At 40.9% G+C, this 16,391-nt stretch overlaps 1 protein-coding gene across 1 annotated transcript in view; it reads right to left on the bottom strand.

The window, feature by feature from the left end:
- Positions 1-13,244: 13,244 nt before the first annotated feature.
- The window catches only part of HEPACAM (hepatic and glial cell adhesion molecule), a 47,726-nt gene continuing 44,579 nt past the window's right edge, over positions 13,245-16,391 (bottom strand). Inside the window, exon 7 of the mRNA XM_072156609.1 lies at positions 13,245-13,661. Coding sequence (XP_072012710.1) covers positions 13,383-13,661 — 279 coding nt within the window. The 3' untranslated portion in view covers positions 13,245-13,382. The remainder of the gene's footprint in view (positions 13,662-16,391) is intronic.

Below are 16,391 nucleotides of genomic sequence, written 5' to 3'. Positions count from 1 at the left end.
GGAAACATTGTGTGAATCTGCAACATAAAATAAACAAGGTTTTTGAGTTTCATTAAGTAAATTCTGCTTTTTGTATACTCAAAAGGTATACAGTTTTCCAATGTACTTTATATATAACTTCATTTACTGGACCCCACTCTGATTATTGTTTGGGTGGTCCTTACATAATTTTTATTATACCTCACTACTTTCAGTATAACCTACATTGGTTAGGGGTCTACGAGTCAGTTTTTCAGGGGTTGAACCTTAAAGGAGCTGCACACTTTTCAACAAATCTATTTTATTAGACATGTCTCTTCATGTATCTGTGTCTTTGCCTCTTTTGGCTGTTGCATCTTTCCCCTGTTCTGCCCTGCTCCCCTCTGAATATACACACAGCTTCCTGGTACCGAGACTGGGAGAGGGGAGGGTGAGGAAGCATAATGAGTCATAACTCTGCTGCTGCTGCTTCAGCTCCTCCTATTCAACAGAGCTCAAAGATGTAAAGAAAGAAGCATGGAGGATCTGCACATAGCAGGCAGACTACTTGATGAACATTCAGAGGTTATCTACAAGGCAGCTATGGAGAGATCTTAAAAGTCAACTTTGTGACAATGTGGAAGCCACCTAGCCCACCAAGGCCCTACTATTCCTTTCTACCAATTAGATTAAACCCCTCATATTGAAGACATTGGTCAATAATGACAACCATCCAAACTATTAGAAAGCCAAAAGAACCTCCAGAGAACATGGACACTCAGTAGTAACTTTGTTAGCTGTCTTACAGCCACATTACCACCATGGAGAAGATGTTTAGAGTTGATAGAGAACTTCATTCAGCCAAGAATGTGTCAAATCAACAAACATCTTCAAAATGCTTTCAGTACACTTCTTCAGTCTCCGGGTTGCAGATCCTGCTTTCTCCATCATCCCCTTGAAATTCTGGTCACACTTGCAAAACAAGAAAGATCCCTCCATTTCATGTGCCACCAACAATGGCCTCTTTCATGGAAGGGCTTTCAAGATGCAGTGTTTGCAAACATGAAACTGGAAATAAGACTGAAGATGTCTTTGTGGCCTCTCATCCCTAGAGCAAATAGATTGTCGTCTTTCTGGCCATTATTCAGGGACCTGTTATTTGGGGACTTGTAACACAATCAAAGCTCTGCAAATGGACTGCAACAATGTCAAAGCTTCAAACTATCTTTGTACATGACTGCTTCCAAACACAGATGATAAATCCAAGAAACCACCCAATCTACATTCATTAATGACAAAGAGAAGATGACAAAATCAATTTTGCTTATCTTTGTATTTAAAATATAGGTTTATGATTTGTACATTTCATGCATTTTTTCTATATGATATTATCAGGACCGGATTAAGGTCTTGGGGCCTTGGTAGTTTGAAAAATGATGAACCCTCCACATGACTAATGTTTCAACTATTCTATATTTACTTCCCCCATACATCCCAGAATCAATATTCTTGGAAAAGGAGGGGTCACTCTGTCAGCTTTATGCAATTTAAGGACCCCTGGAAGGGCCCTTGTATACATTAATCAGACATCACACATTTATAAGTATTTTGTAAATTTAGGTCCCTTTATTATCTATATAAGGCAGTAACATATTTGGTGGTTTGAGTAGTCACAGGTCCCACAGGGGCCTTTGGTCATGGGCTATAACCCAAACACCCCATATTCTAATGTTTTATATCCTTATTGAATGCCATAACTGGATTTGCGAATTTTATCCATCTCCAATAATATAATTAATATTCATCTCAGTAACAATAATAACAGGTGAACCATGTAGAAACTAAAAATGGAATACAATAACTGTAATGAACAGATAGCAATCCAGAGTGTGATATATGACATTTGGGAGGGAGTTTTTTGACCTATCTACCTATTGTAATGCTATACGTAATTTATTAATAGGTTTGATGTATTTGCGTATTATGTGTGTGCATAATATCTGTAGATCTTTTAATCAAATATTTTTGTAAACCATATAATGAGGATGTAGATGACAGCCATGGAGCGCCTGTTTGATCTACAAATGTCTCACTATACCATGATATATTCCCCTTGGAATCATTTTAGAAGTTTTTCTGGGTTTGCATTTTGGGTTAAAGGCTGACCCCTTACTTCTATGATTCCCCTCATTTGCCTAGTTTCTCCTGTCTCTTGTCTTTATTAAATGTTGATTGTAAAGTGTTTGTATCTCTTTCAAAGAACACTTGAGAAGTTACCTTCATATAATATTACTTTAACTGTAAACGTGCACCATCCATGGGTGGATTAAGACTCCCATGGGCCTGGTCCTTATGAATATTACAGCCCCTATAAGTCCGAAATTCACATCCTACAAATGGTACCGCTACCAGAATGGAGGATGCATCCCTTCTGCCTGTTTTCAATCTGCGGTTTCAGGACCATTGGAGGACCCTCAAAGGTCCTGATATGTCTCTTGTGTACATGTGTATTGAGAGCAAAAACTGATGTATGAGGATTTCATGGGTGAAGGCCCTTCTCAGTACAAAATTTTGTGGGTGGTCTGGGTGGCCATGGACCCTCTAAAAGGCTTAGGCCGCCCAAAGCATTATTATAATTCACTACTGGTACCATCATATGTATTAGTGATATTTACTATGTATATGACACCTTAATCTGAATGTAACAACACCTTTTTGGTCCCATGTCTGTTATTTTATAGTACTTTTTATTAAGATTTCAATGATTCAGCTCTTTATTAATATAACTTTAATTAACTTTATTGAAAGTAAATATTTTTGTACTTTCTCATTGTGCCTATGTGATTTATATAAGTTTATTTGTGATTTCTATAAAATCTCAGTAATCTGTTGCCGCGGCTCCCGATCTTCGGCGCGGGTCCCGGCAGCTCCTCTTCTTTCTTCTCTGTTCTCTCGCCGGCAGAGTCGCATCCATGCGATCTGCAGCGGGCGCACACTATGATGCGGCGGTGTTGCCGCTGATGACTTCATCAGCGGCAACACCGCCACATCATAGTGTGCGCCTGCCGCAGATCGCATGGATGCGACTCTGCCGGCGAGAGAACAAAGAAGAAAGAAGAGAGAAGAGGAGCTGCCGGGACCCGCGCCGAAGATCGGGAGCCGCGCGCTGAACATCGCGACCTGCACCAACGATCCGGACACCGGAGGGTGAGTATTAAGTTTTTAATTTTTTTTGGCAGGGGGCTGCCTGTATACTACATTGGGGGGGCTGCCTGGCTGTATACTACATTGTGGGGGGGCTGCCTGGCTGTATTTGGGGGCTGCCTGGCTGTATACTATAGTGGGGGGGCTGCCTGGCTGTGTACTACATTGGGGGGGAGCTGCCTGGCTGTATTGGGGGGCTGCCTGGCTGTATACTACATTGGGGGGGCTGCCTGGCTGTATACTATATTGGGGGGGCTGCTTGGCTGTATATTACATTGAGGGGGCTGCCTGGCTGTATAATACATTGGGGGGCTGCCTGACTGTATACTACATTGGGGGGGCTGCCTGGCTGTATACTACATTGGGGGGCTGCCTGGCTGTATGCTACATTGGGGGGGCTGACTGGCTGTATGCTACATGGGGCTGGCTGGCTGCATACTACACCCTAGGCTTATACTCGAGTCAATAGGTTTTCCCAGTTTTTGGTGGTAGAATTAGGGGTCTCAGCTTATACTCGGGTCGGCTTATACTCGAGTATATACGGTACTAACTGCTCACATGTTCAAGAATATAACTGAGATTATGTACATAGAGAGAGTATACCGAGTTGTATATCACATATAGTTGGTTGGACAATTTTGAACAAGAAATGCTCATTTGTAGTTGTATGCACTTTTACAGTGGCAAATTTAATACAGCAAAAGTCTAAATGTTTTTTAACTACCGTATACCATTTTACAATGCTACCGCTGATCCCTGCATCTCCCCTCTACATACTCCGACATCCATTAGTAAGGCATCTCTTTGCAATCACCTGAGAACTTCAGCTCCTACTGGTGTAGGACACACTCCAACTCGGCAGGCAGGTACTCCCACCATCAACTGGAGCAGCATGAGCCTTTCCACATAGCGTGACCCTTAAATTGGACCCTAATCATCCCCACAGGGACCCTTCTCAGCTTTGTATCGCCCCCTGAGGAGAGGCCATTTCTCTTCGCCCCTGGCCTTTTGTTGCATCCTTTTGCCTTTTAACAGCTTTCAATGCAGCAAAGTGTGGAACTAAGGCTTTTGCCAGAAATTGCTAAATTCGCCTTCTCTGCAGGTGAGCCATTTTGCTTGCTTTTTTTTTTGCACATTGCACAGGCCACACAAAATCCTATGGCAACTCCAGTGACAGCAGCGGCCCTTGCCTTTTATCTTCCCTCTCCCCAAACCCAAACCTGCTGACCATGAAAGGGAATATGAAGTGTCAAGGAGCCTTTCTTAGTCCGTTACAATGAACATTACATGTTTCTGAATGGAGGGGTTGTGTCTCACAATGTGCTAAAAGGTGCTAAAAGTAGAATTTAGTTAAATGCAGACAAAAAGGGGAAAGAGATTTGAAAGGGCTGAGTCTGAGGTCTCCTTCTGCTTGACTGATACTGAATGCTGGATCCTTGGCCTGCGAGGAAGGGGATTTCTTTGTCACTTATTCCCAGCTGGATTCTGACAAAGGATGCCATACACAATCTTTAATGACAGAGTGATTCAGAGCAGTATTGTCCATTGCTTTTTCCCACTCTGAGCAGAGACAGAGGGAGGCAGCTTAGAAGGGTGGGTGATGTTGTAAGCAGATCAAGGTGCTGCATTAAGCCTGTGGTTAAGCATGTATTTCCAAACTTATACCCAGTCATCTGAAGGCAAGGTCTGATCAGAAAGCTGAAAATTCTCACTCATTTCTTTTTCTATGTAAATATAAGGGGTGGTTACGTCCTGAAGCCCCATTTTAGGACACCAGTACAGGCAGTCACTGACTTAAAGACACCCGCCTTACAGAGGACCCCTAGTTACAGACGGACCTCTCTGCCCACTCTGACCTCTGGTGAAGTTCTTTAAATGCTTTACTTTACAAGTTCCAGGCTGCAATGATTAGCTGTAATGTGTTTGTAATGAAGTTTTATTGATAATTCTTGTTCCCACGACAGCACAAAATTTTGAAAATTGGAAGTTACAATTATAAAATCTAAAATAAATATCTTCTGACTTACATACAAATTCAACTTAAGAACAAACCTAAAGATCTTGTATGTAGCCCGGGGATGGCCTGTACTACTAATGATGTGTGGTGTCTGCTTCAAGCTATCCATGCATTTCTTCTGTATATTAGGAATCTCAGGGGAAGCTTGATATCCATGTTGGTAAAGCTACTTTTTAAAGCTACTTTATGTATGAGGCACACATTAAAATTATAGTTGTTTGGTCCCGAACATGCTGACTGCTTTGTGGGTGCCCTGGTCCCTGTACTGTATTGTTTTTTATGTGCCTTTGCCAATAAATCTTCATTGAACCATAAAATTATAGTTGTTTAGACAACTTGGTAAATATCAATTTCACTTCACAAGTTCTTTTCAAGGTTTTTTTGCGCATAATTGTTTCTTGCACCAATTGGCGAATGGAGTGGTTTTGCTCCTTAATTTACAACTCACGTTTCTGAAATCAGTACATCTGGATTCACATAATAATTCTATTAAGATATATGAAGTGAAAATGATTGAACTCCTACGTTTCAAAAAAGTGTAGAATGTCTGTGCAAATCTACAAATTAGACAACTGTGTAACAATTTGATTTCACCGCAAATTTATGTAAATTCAATGATACTTAAATCCAATGCTTTCGGCTCCTGAATTTTTATAAATTACCAAACTGTACAAATCAAAAAAAGATTAGCATTGAATGTCTTTATGGGAACATGTCCTGCCTTCAAACACCTGTAAACACAGCAGTTCTCCCTGTCACATAGGGCTATGATTGGTATGGTAAAGGAATGGGGTTCCATTTTTCCGTTAACACCCCCTGTGTATTAAAGCTCTCGGAGGTTGAAAATGGGGTTACACAGGTCATTAAACAGTCTTGCCTCTGTGAAGATTCCCTTTTCTCCAGTCTATTATTGACCATTATATAGAACTCACAGGAATAGATTAGGGAGATATATCCTGTTCCTGTTCCATTCATTGAATTTACAAATCAGTTTTTTTGTACAAGGGAGTAGTGGTTTATCAGGCGCCGTGCACAGAAACCATGCTGAGCTATAGAATGCGCCAATGATTATGTGACCGCTGAGGCCTGACATTTATGACGTCCTGTCAGCAGAGAGCTTCCCTGTGGAGGATTATGTTTCGCACAATATATGAAGATGAGAGCCCGACATGCCTGTCACTTCTTATCTCCAGTGCTATTCACAACTCAACCTCTCAAAATTCATCTGCATCATCCCTGGGACCACCCCGCCGACCCCCATCGCTACATCCTTACACAGGAAAACGCAAATAGGAATTTCTACCTTGCTATGTTTCCTAAGGGCAAAAAAGTGAATATATATATGAAGGTAATCATACAATGTACAGTAAATGAATTCATTTTGTAATTTGTAATTTTTTTGTCCTCAATATTTAAAAAATTGAAAAAGCCCAAAAGCTATCAATTCAGCCATCTATTCAGGTTAGGATGTGGCTGCCTGTAGAACACGTTAATGCAGCCTCACCAACCATCTCATTTTTTGTTGGTTTGTACAGTGAAACCGATAAGGCTAATTTCACACTACCATTCAAACCTCTGTTCCTTACCTCCGTTAAAAAGTGGTAAAGAACGTAGGTTTAATCGAGGTTTAATGTATCAGCTAAAAATCTTATTGACATCAATGTAAGTTTTTTGTCATCCGTTATGGTCTATTTTGCTGGGATCCAAAAGGGGGAAATGGGAAATTTCCACTTGGTAGGCTATTTCTAAGCTTTACAAGAGGGGGCTAACTAGCCCTAAGGCACCATAACCAGGGAATAAAATTTAACCTTTATTCAAATTAGTTTAAATGTACAGTGAACATAAATTTAAAGCTAAAAACACAGAGTTGCTTCAATGCCAAGTGTTTGAGTGTCCCAGTGCTGGTTCCCGGATTACCAGACTGGATATTAAATTTGTCACAAATGCGTCAGTGGGGCAGATTTCGGTGGTGGGTGTGAATTTTATGTCTCAGGTGAGACTATTTATGATAGGGTATATGTATCTTTAGACTGTTTGGGTAAATGAGTCCAGGAGAGTGCAGTTCGCACTCCCTGGTAAGGTCAGTGGGGTTTATCCGTCATATTGTCCAAATAAATTATTAGATAGGTATTCCTCTTACTGCACTGTGTCCCTATGTAGGGAACAAGAAGAGGTGGATCAGTGTTGTACCACTGTGTAGATGGTAAAGCTGGTAAACGCTGATACCCCTATTGCCCTGATCCAGTCCTATGACCCAATTGTCTCATACACCTGGTAAGCAGCATTCACACCACACAATACTCCACTATTCCTATGCTGCCTCCTATATTATTCAATATCCAATTCTACACTGGCATGAAGTAGTCTGCAATTAAAACTTGCTGCTCAAGCCCTCCAACATGTTTCGCCGATTATACGGCTTCATCAGGGGTAACGGGCTTAGCCACTTAGCCACATTTAATACCCAGTCTGGTAATCCGGGAACCAGCACTGGGACACTCAAACACTTGGCATTGAAGCAACTCTGTGTTTTTAGCTTTAAATTTATGTTCACTGTACATTTAAACTAATTTGAATAAAGGTTAAGTTTTATTCCCTGGTTATGGTGCCTTAGGGCTAGTTAGCCCCCCTCTTGTAAAGGTCTATTTTGCTGGTATCCATTATTCATGAGTTTTTTCAAATGGTGGAAATGTACTGCAGCCTCCATAATTTTTTCCATCCAAAAAAATGCATGGATAATGGATACCTGCTTAAATGGAAAAGACGGAAGACATACAATTTACACTGATGTCAATGGGATTTTTAATTGATATGTTAAACCTCCATTCCTTACTATTTTTAAAGGAGGTAAGGAATGGAGATTGAATGGTAGTGTGAAACTAGCCTTGTTGAAAATATGCAAAAAAGTGAAAAAAATGAAATGGAGCTTTAAGTAAGTCTACCATAAAAATCCATCTTGACAAACCAGGGAGACCTACTAATAGATCCAGGCACTGTGACTGTGGTAATTATATGTGTTATCCATGGCCTCCTTCCTTATAAAATCATTTTTTTAAATTATGATGATGAGCCAGAAGGCTGTCTCTGGTGTATGTTCCAATCAGGGCCAGAATCCACAATCCGTTTCCTACTACTTTGCGGAATTTCCTATAACTATCTTTGAAGGGTGCGGTCACATGGTGCGTTTTTGGTGTGTTTTTACATGCACTAAAAACATATGAGTTTTTGCATGTTTACCATGCATTCAACTAGTTTGGTAATCCATTTTTCTTCATTTCTGGGTGTATAAGCAGCTGTATTAACATCTTCACAGCTGCTTACACTTCCAGAAATTAAGAAAACGCACCAAGAACGCATTGAGTGACTGCACCCTACGATGAAATATGGAACGTCTTGTGTTTCATCTCTATAGATACATACAATTCATTAAACTTGCTATTTCATGGTTACTAATGAGAACATGTGCTAATTATGGACCACTGATAATTTACGCCTCATAGCCAGACAATGGAGTCTGCTACACTCATCCACAAGAAGAGTCAATTCTGTGAAGTGATGCATGAACAAGCAAGGTGGATGTTGCAGTCACCTCCATACTTCAGTGAGTTCATTAAAAACTACATAATATTCTCCTGTCCAGTACACAGGACGTTGCCTCTAGTGTGCACTGTGTTCATCTACCACCATCGTCCTCCAAGATACACAGCCGGAACTAATAGGATTGACTCTGTTTCATTAAATCCTCTTTATTTGGCTGGGATTGGCTTCCATCACACGTAGCAAAACCTTTCCCAACATCTATCTTGCACTTAGGAATGCAGTGAGCTAATAGGGATGGCTATACATCTCACAGAGTACTATGAAGGGGATTAAAGGCGCTGTTCCTTTAATACGTTTTCACGCTCATGGGCGTTTGGGTTGTGCATTTAATGTGCTGCTCCAAGTCATGGGCGTAGAACATGTTTTATACATGCCATGCTTTATAATGAACTGAACAGACGCCTTTATCAGCTCAGGTCCCTTTTATGTGAAAGATTTTCTCAGATCATTGTGAAAGGTTCTTAATTTTGTGCCTTAAGATGGTATGTTTATAAGATTCTATGTATATAAATTAAAGTTACTTTGACAGAGAAGTCAAAATGTTGTAAAGAAAAAAAAAATATATATATATATAATGTTATATTTCTAATAACATATATATAGATATTGTTATACTTCTAATAACATTATACTGGAACTTTTCATAGAAAATGGCAAATTCATCTTCTTTTTTTTTTTTTTTTTGAAGAGTTCTCTGCAGGTTTGTGATTCAAAGTGAGGAATGTATTCTTCAGGATTGAGATGTGCAAGTCCTTCCATTATATTTCCCATTCATTTTGAATCCACTCCTGACTTTGCTTAATTAACAGTAGCAAAATCTGACCCTAATGCTGAAGACACACAGGAGAGGCTGAAGGGTGCAAGGTTTCTTGATCTGCTCTGTAGCACGGAGACTTCCAGATTTTGGCTGTGTTGTAAGACAATCCAAAAGTCCCATAGAAGTAATTGGAGTACATGATTGACTAATAGGATAGCAGATTCCCTTAAAGGGGTATTCCCACAAAGACAAATTTCTTAAATGTACACAATAACAAATTCTCTAATTCACTGCTATTAACAAAAATACAGCATTTTATAGATACAATTCCAACTTGTCTCTATCAGTCCTGGTGTACACAATTTCAGTTGACCCTAGACACAGCGGTGCAACTAGCCAAAGCGGTTGCTACGGGGACCGTGAGGTTAAGGCCCCTCCCTCTGTGTCCTTGCTGAGGTCATAGGCTCCCCATCCGCCAGCCGACACAGGCGATGGCCCACCTACCCAGTGACTGACACAGTGCATGGCACTCCAGGCCTACCTGTCCACTGAACTTACCACCCAGCGGCCCCGCCAGCCCACCAATCTTACCACCCGGCCACCAAACTTACCACCCGCCTGATGGCTCCCCGGAAAACCCGCATGCTGACTCACACAGCCTCCACACTGGACATCAAAAAAGCAAGTACTATTATTTACATGTTTTCGTGTACACACACACACACATATATATTTATATTTATATATATATATTTGTGTGTGTGTGTATATATACTTATGTGTGTGAATATATATATACATTTATATGTGTGTATATATATGCATATATATATGTGTGTGTATATATAATGCTGTATGTGTGTTTTTGTATATGGTGCGCATGTGTATGTATATGCTGTATATATGTGTGTATATGCTGCATATACTGTCTGTATATGCTACATATACTGTGTATATGCTGCATATACTGTATGTATGTGTATATATCATGTATATACTGTATGTGTGTATATGCTGCATATACTGTATATATGTATTTGCTGTATATACTGTATACATGTGCGCATATATTATATATACTGTATGTATGTGAATATATGCATTTGCTATAAGTGTGTTATGTTTAAATGCTGTATTTACTGTATGTAAACGCAGTATGTGTGTATATGGTGTGTTTATACTGTATGTATAAGTGTATATATATATATGTATATATATATATGTGTATATATATATATATATATATACTGTATGAGTTTGTATATACTCAATATATTAGTGTATAAATGTATGTATGAGTACATAAATGTGTGCGTATATGTGTATACATGTATGTATGTGGGTGCAATTATAGAAAAGTGAATGTATGAGTGTAAAACTTTATATGTGTGTGTATATATGTCTGTACAAATTTGCATGTATCTTTTAAAGGGGAAGGGGGCCCCATGCAGAAATCTGCACTCCTAGTTACACCCCTGCAACTTCTGACATAGGGTCAGGGACGTCATCTTGGATTTCTGTGTGAGGCTGTGGTGCTGAGTTTCTCTTTCTCTGCTCCCTGCACTATAGCCCTGCGCCCTGCAGTCCAGGGCGGAGCTCACTCACTGATACACACACACTGACTTCCTGCCAGCAGCAGCCAGAGGAGACCATGTGCCAGTTTTAACATGTAAAGTCTATCGCACACATGTTAAAGGTGCACCACAAAAAAGTTGTGAACTCTGTCGGGCCAGCGCAGGGAAGCGACAGATTCATGATTTATGGTGCACATTCTTAATGGATCTGTTGCACCCTGCATTATTCTCGGGCAGAGCACTTTTAGTGCAGTTTCCCCACATTCTTAGTAAATGTGCCCCAGTGTGTCTGCTTAGAGAGTCCCTGCCCACACTCTGGAATCTTACAATGACCATCACTGAATAATAGGAGATAAAATAGCAATAAAACTGAGTAAAATTGTGAAGTAAAGGCTTAAAAATTATCTTAACATCACTAGGGGATTGAAATATGAGAATTTTCTTTTATGGGAAACCCCCTTTAAAGGAAATCTACAATCAAAATCAAGCATGATAAACCACTCATACTCATAAATCCAGGCACCATGACTGTGGTAATCTTCTTATATTTGTTATCCATGTCCTCATTCCTTCTAAAATGAACTTTTGAAATTATACTCATGAGCCTGAAGGGGTCTGGAATGTTACCAGAGCCCCTCAGTGCTGCAGCGTCAGAGGCTCTAAAAATGAGCAAAACATGTTCTTTTCTCTCAAAAGCTACACCATTGAGGGGCTCTAGAAAAAAAAAACAGAGTCATCCAGGCCCATTAGCATAATTTTAAAAGAAAGGAAAGCCACAGATAACAAATATATGAGGGTTACTACAGTCACAGTGTCTGGATCTATGAGTAAGTGTCCGTGGTGTACCATGCTTGATTTTGATGGTAGAATTTCCAGAATGGATCAGAAGAACTAGATAGATATAATGAATGATACAAACCCCTTTAAGTGAGTTTTTGTTGAAGAAATTGGCTGAAGTTTTTTGAACCAGAAGTGGCATGCTCTATAATGTGGCCAGAAAAAATGCCTAAATGTTCCCAACCACAGGGGATCCAGTAGTAGTAACAGCCATGTTACCCCAATAACATAGCAGAACCATAGCACTTCCTATAGAGGTTACAGTCAAAGGTTGAACTTTGCCATCAGCCCAGGCCCAGTGCCAGCACCCGGCCAACCCGGGCAAGTGCCGGGGCCCCCGGATCAATTGTACCAGTGTTGCTATAAGACACTGGTACAATTGATCACTATCCGGATCGATCACGTTTCTGCCTCTATGCTGCGCTGGTCGGGAGCACAGCATAGAGGCAGAATCTAAAACTCACCTGTCCCGGTTCCCACGATGCAGCACTCCGCAGGGTATGCAACGGGACGGCTCTGAAGCTGGCGCACATGATGACGTCATCGGATCACGTGTGCCGGCTTCAGAGCCGGCGCGTACGGGAGGCCCAGGCCGAAGACAGCTGCAGGAGCTGCTCCGGGGGAACCAGGAAAGGTAAATTCTTTTTTCACTCATGCAGGGAGAGGGGGGAGGGAGGGGGTCAGTGTGTCATCAGGGAGAGGGGGTCATTGTGTCAGCAGGGGGGTCATTGTGTCGGCAGGGGGGGGTTCAGTGTGTCCGGAGGTGGGGGTCACTGTGTCCGCAGGGGGAGGGGGGGTTCAGTGTGTCCGCAGGGGGGGTTCAGTGTGTCCACAGGGGGAGAGGGGGTTCAGTGTGTCTGCAGGGGGGTGAGGGGGTCAGTGTGTCCGCAGGGGAGGGGGGGCCCTCTAAGGCTCTGTCGCCCAGGGGCCCACGAAAACCTGGAGCCGGCCCTGCATCAGCCACACCAGCTAAGATGCACTGCCAATGGGTTTTGGCTGGTTGACCTTATATGTACCGTCATAGAACATCTTAGAATGTTTTGGACTTTCTGCAATAATTCAGTCCTATGTGTACCATGCTATTCTTTACATCTTCCAAAGCATATAAAAAAGTAACAGAATATTTTATTATATATTAATATAAGCTTAAGCTCTTCGTGTGTAAATGTGTGAAGGATGTTATGCTTCGCATAGGTGTTCTCATTTTGAGGGATCTTATCACTTTGTATGGCTACTATTGGAGTGCATGTGGGATGTAAATACAGTTTCAATACACATGATAATCATTATTCACAGCATTGTTCATTTCACTTTATTCTATACATCTACACTGAAAACACTTCTTTTTACTAGGCAGTGCCCTAATCTCCTACATGTGCCACTATGTCCAGGTGATTGTGAGGTTATTACAGTTCTTCCCAAATCCTTGTGCATCTCAGGTGTTACTCTGCACCGTACATTCTTCGTCTTGTTCACAGATAACATGCACGCCACCTGCTCGCAATGAGCGTGCAGTACTTCGAGGTCCGGTAGATTTTGGTGGAGATCCATGTTCTTTGCTGACAGGTGGTGCCCTCACTGGGGAGTGATGGTACCTGTGGCCACAGTGAGTAGCAGAGCCAGAAGATTTATTGCTTGTATAACTAGGGGACCCTGAAGTATCCGATGTAGTCCTCGATTCTGTGGGGGAGTCTTCCTCCACTTCTGTTAATTCCTGGACAATAAAATCCAAATTAGTACAGGACACATGACGAACATATGGCTTACACATATGGGGTTATACAGTGCATCCTGAAAGTCTTTAAAAGCCTTACAATTTTTACATTTTACTGCTAAAATCAGGGGCGTAACTACAGAAGTAACAGCCATAGCATCCTTATGGAGCCTGCAGTGTAAGGGGGCCCCATCCCCATCATCCGACCTGACACTAAAGATATATAACATAGATTCAGTTTAGAGGGACAAGACAGTGCTGCCCCTTATCGCCATTGCTGTTTGCACTGGCTATAGAACCGTTGGTTTGCATGATTAGGCAACAAGGGCATCAGTGTTTACTGGTACGGGGGGGGGGGGGGTTTGAGGAATGGATAGCGCTGTATGCTGGGAACCTCTTACTGTTTGTTTCTAGGGTGCACCGAACACTCCGGGTAATTATGGACCTCATTTCTAGTTTTAGGGATTACTCTGGCACCACGATCAACTCGGCAAGGGCAGCTCTACTGTCGTTGCTTTCTTCCAGTGCGCACACAATGCAACGGTGGGGAATCCCGGTGGTGGAAGAGTTTACTTAGATACGCTATATATTGTACTGGCTGGTTCAATAAAAGTTATCTGGTTAAAAAAAAGACATATAACATATATATACAGTATGATGTATAAATGCTGTATATGTGTGTAGATGTGATGTGTATATATATGAGTGTAATATGTATATTTTTAAGTGGGAAAAGGGTCTTAGAAGTCGCCTAGTTACGCCCCTGACTAAAATAAAGATAGTTTTTATGCCTACTTTCCATAAATCTATATTCAAAGTGCAATAATGAAAATGTGAAATTTTGTCATTTTTGCAAAAATATTAACAAAGAAAAACAATATTTAGCTTGGACACAGGTATTATTAAAATTTAGTCCTGAGGTTCTCTCATTTCTCTTGATCATCTTTGAGATGATTTTACACCTTGATAGAAGCCAATCTGTGGTAAATCCAGCAAAAGATTTGGAAAGATGCAGTACACTTCCGTTTTTATACGGCCTCAAAGATGAAATACCAAGCCACGCAGAGGAAAAGAACTGCATATAGGGCTCAGAAACATGATTCCACTCTACAATAGTCGGCGTCTCTAGGTGACATTCAATTCTTAACTACCATAAATGTGGCCAAAAACAGTTTTTTCTTTATAGACCTATGGACCACTTTACATGCTTCAGATTTCCCAAAATAAATTAAGATGGCACTAATACAATTTGGATATTTGTCATTGTTATTATTTCATTTTTCATTTCCTCCAAAATGAATCCAGGTTGTTACAACCCCAAATCACTTGCAGAAAATTGGACTGTTAGTCTTGACACCAATGAACAACGGACCGTTTTGGGCTGCCTGCGCTTCTTCCGGTTCAGTGAGCCTACTGACAGAGGGGAAGTAAATACCATCCACTTCCTCCTGTTTCACGACATGGGCTAAACAGGTGCAGAATCTATTCATTGACCAGATCCTTGAAAGCGCAGGGAGTGCCAAAATCTGGCCGCAGCTCAGACAATGTTTACATGTAAAGTTTACAGCTAAAGTTTACAGGCCATAGCAACCTATAAAATATCACTGTCGATATGGAATGCATAATTTGCATAATGTGCAATGTTAAAATCAACCCCAACACCTAAAAACAATGTAACAAGGAGAGAAAAAATGTATATATAAAAACGTGAATACAAGAACGCACTAAATTCAATCCTATCATTTAATCCAGCTGGACCCAGAGCGTCTGTTCTCAATATCCATTTAGATTAAAATTTCAATAATTCTTTACTACAATCACCCCCTGAGTTTGGGAGTTTTACTATCTCTGTTCCTACAAATTTCATATAACTCGGGTCCCCATCATGGGCCTCTCACATGTGTTGAATTAGCCTAGGTGAACCGATACCCGTTCTCAGGGAGTTACAATGTTTCCTTAAGCGAACATATAAGGAATGTATCGTCTTTCTGACGTAAAACCGGCCACATGTGCACGGGATAACATATATCACAAATTTTGTTTGGCAGTTTATGAAATCATTGATCACCTCAGATTCCTACAAGATAAATTGGACACACAAAAGGAGCAATGTCCACAACGAAATTTACCTTTTGGAATGCTACTTCTCAACCAGTTATCGCTGCTCTTTATGAAACTGCTTCTAACTAAACAGTCCTTTAATGTACAATTCCTTCTCAATGCTATGATGGGTTTCTCCACAACTAGATCCTTTAAATTGCTATCATTCTCCAAGATTTTCCAATTCTTGAATATAGCTGTACGTATAGCTTGTGCGTACGGACTGTTCTTAAAAGAGAATACAAATCTGCTATTTTTCTTCCTCCTTCTCTTATTTCTTGATAATAACTCTGTTTGTGATAGACCTGCTACTCTTTATGAAGAGCTTTCTATGATGGCTAAGGGGTAACCTCTCTGTTTAAGCCTGACAGATAGCTCCCCAGCTTGATTCCTGTAGTCCTCCTCTGAATTGTTGATCCTCCATAAATGGACGAATTGCCCATATGGCACTGCCTCCTTCACACGATGGGGGTGGAAACTATTATAATGTAACAGGGCATTAGTGGCTGATGGATTCCTAAAACCCTCTGTGACAACAGTCCAGTCTCTTTCTTTTACTAATACATCTAAAAATTCCAGTTCTTTCCCTCCGAACTTGGAAGTAAATCTCATGTTCATTCCATTATTCTC

Source organism: Engystomops pustulosus, chromosome 6, assembly GCF_040894005.1.
Source record: "Engystomops pustulosus chromosome 6, aEngPut4.maternal, whole genome shotgun sequence".
Classification (NCBI taxonomy): Eukaryota; Metazoa; Chordata; class Amphibia; order Anura; family Leptodactylidae; genus Engystomops; species Engystomops pustulosus.
Note: the sequence above shows the minus strand (reverse complement) of the source record. Positions and strands in the feature narration are given on the sequence as shown.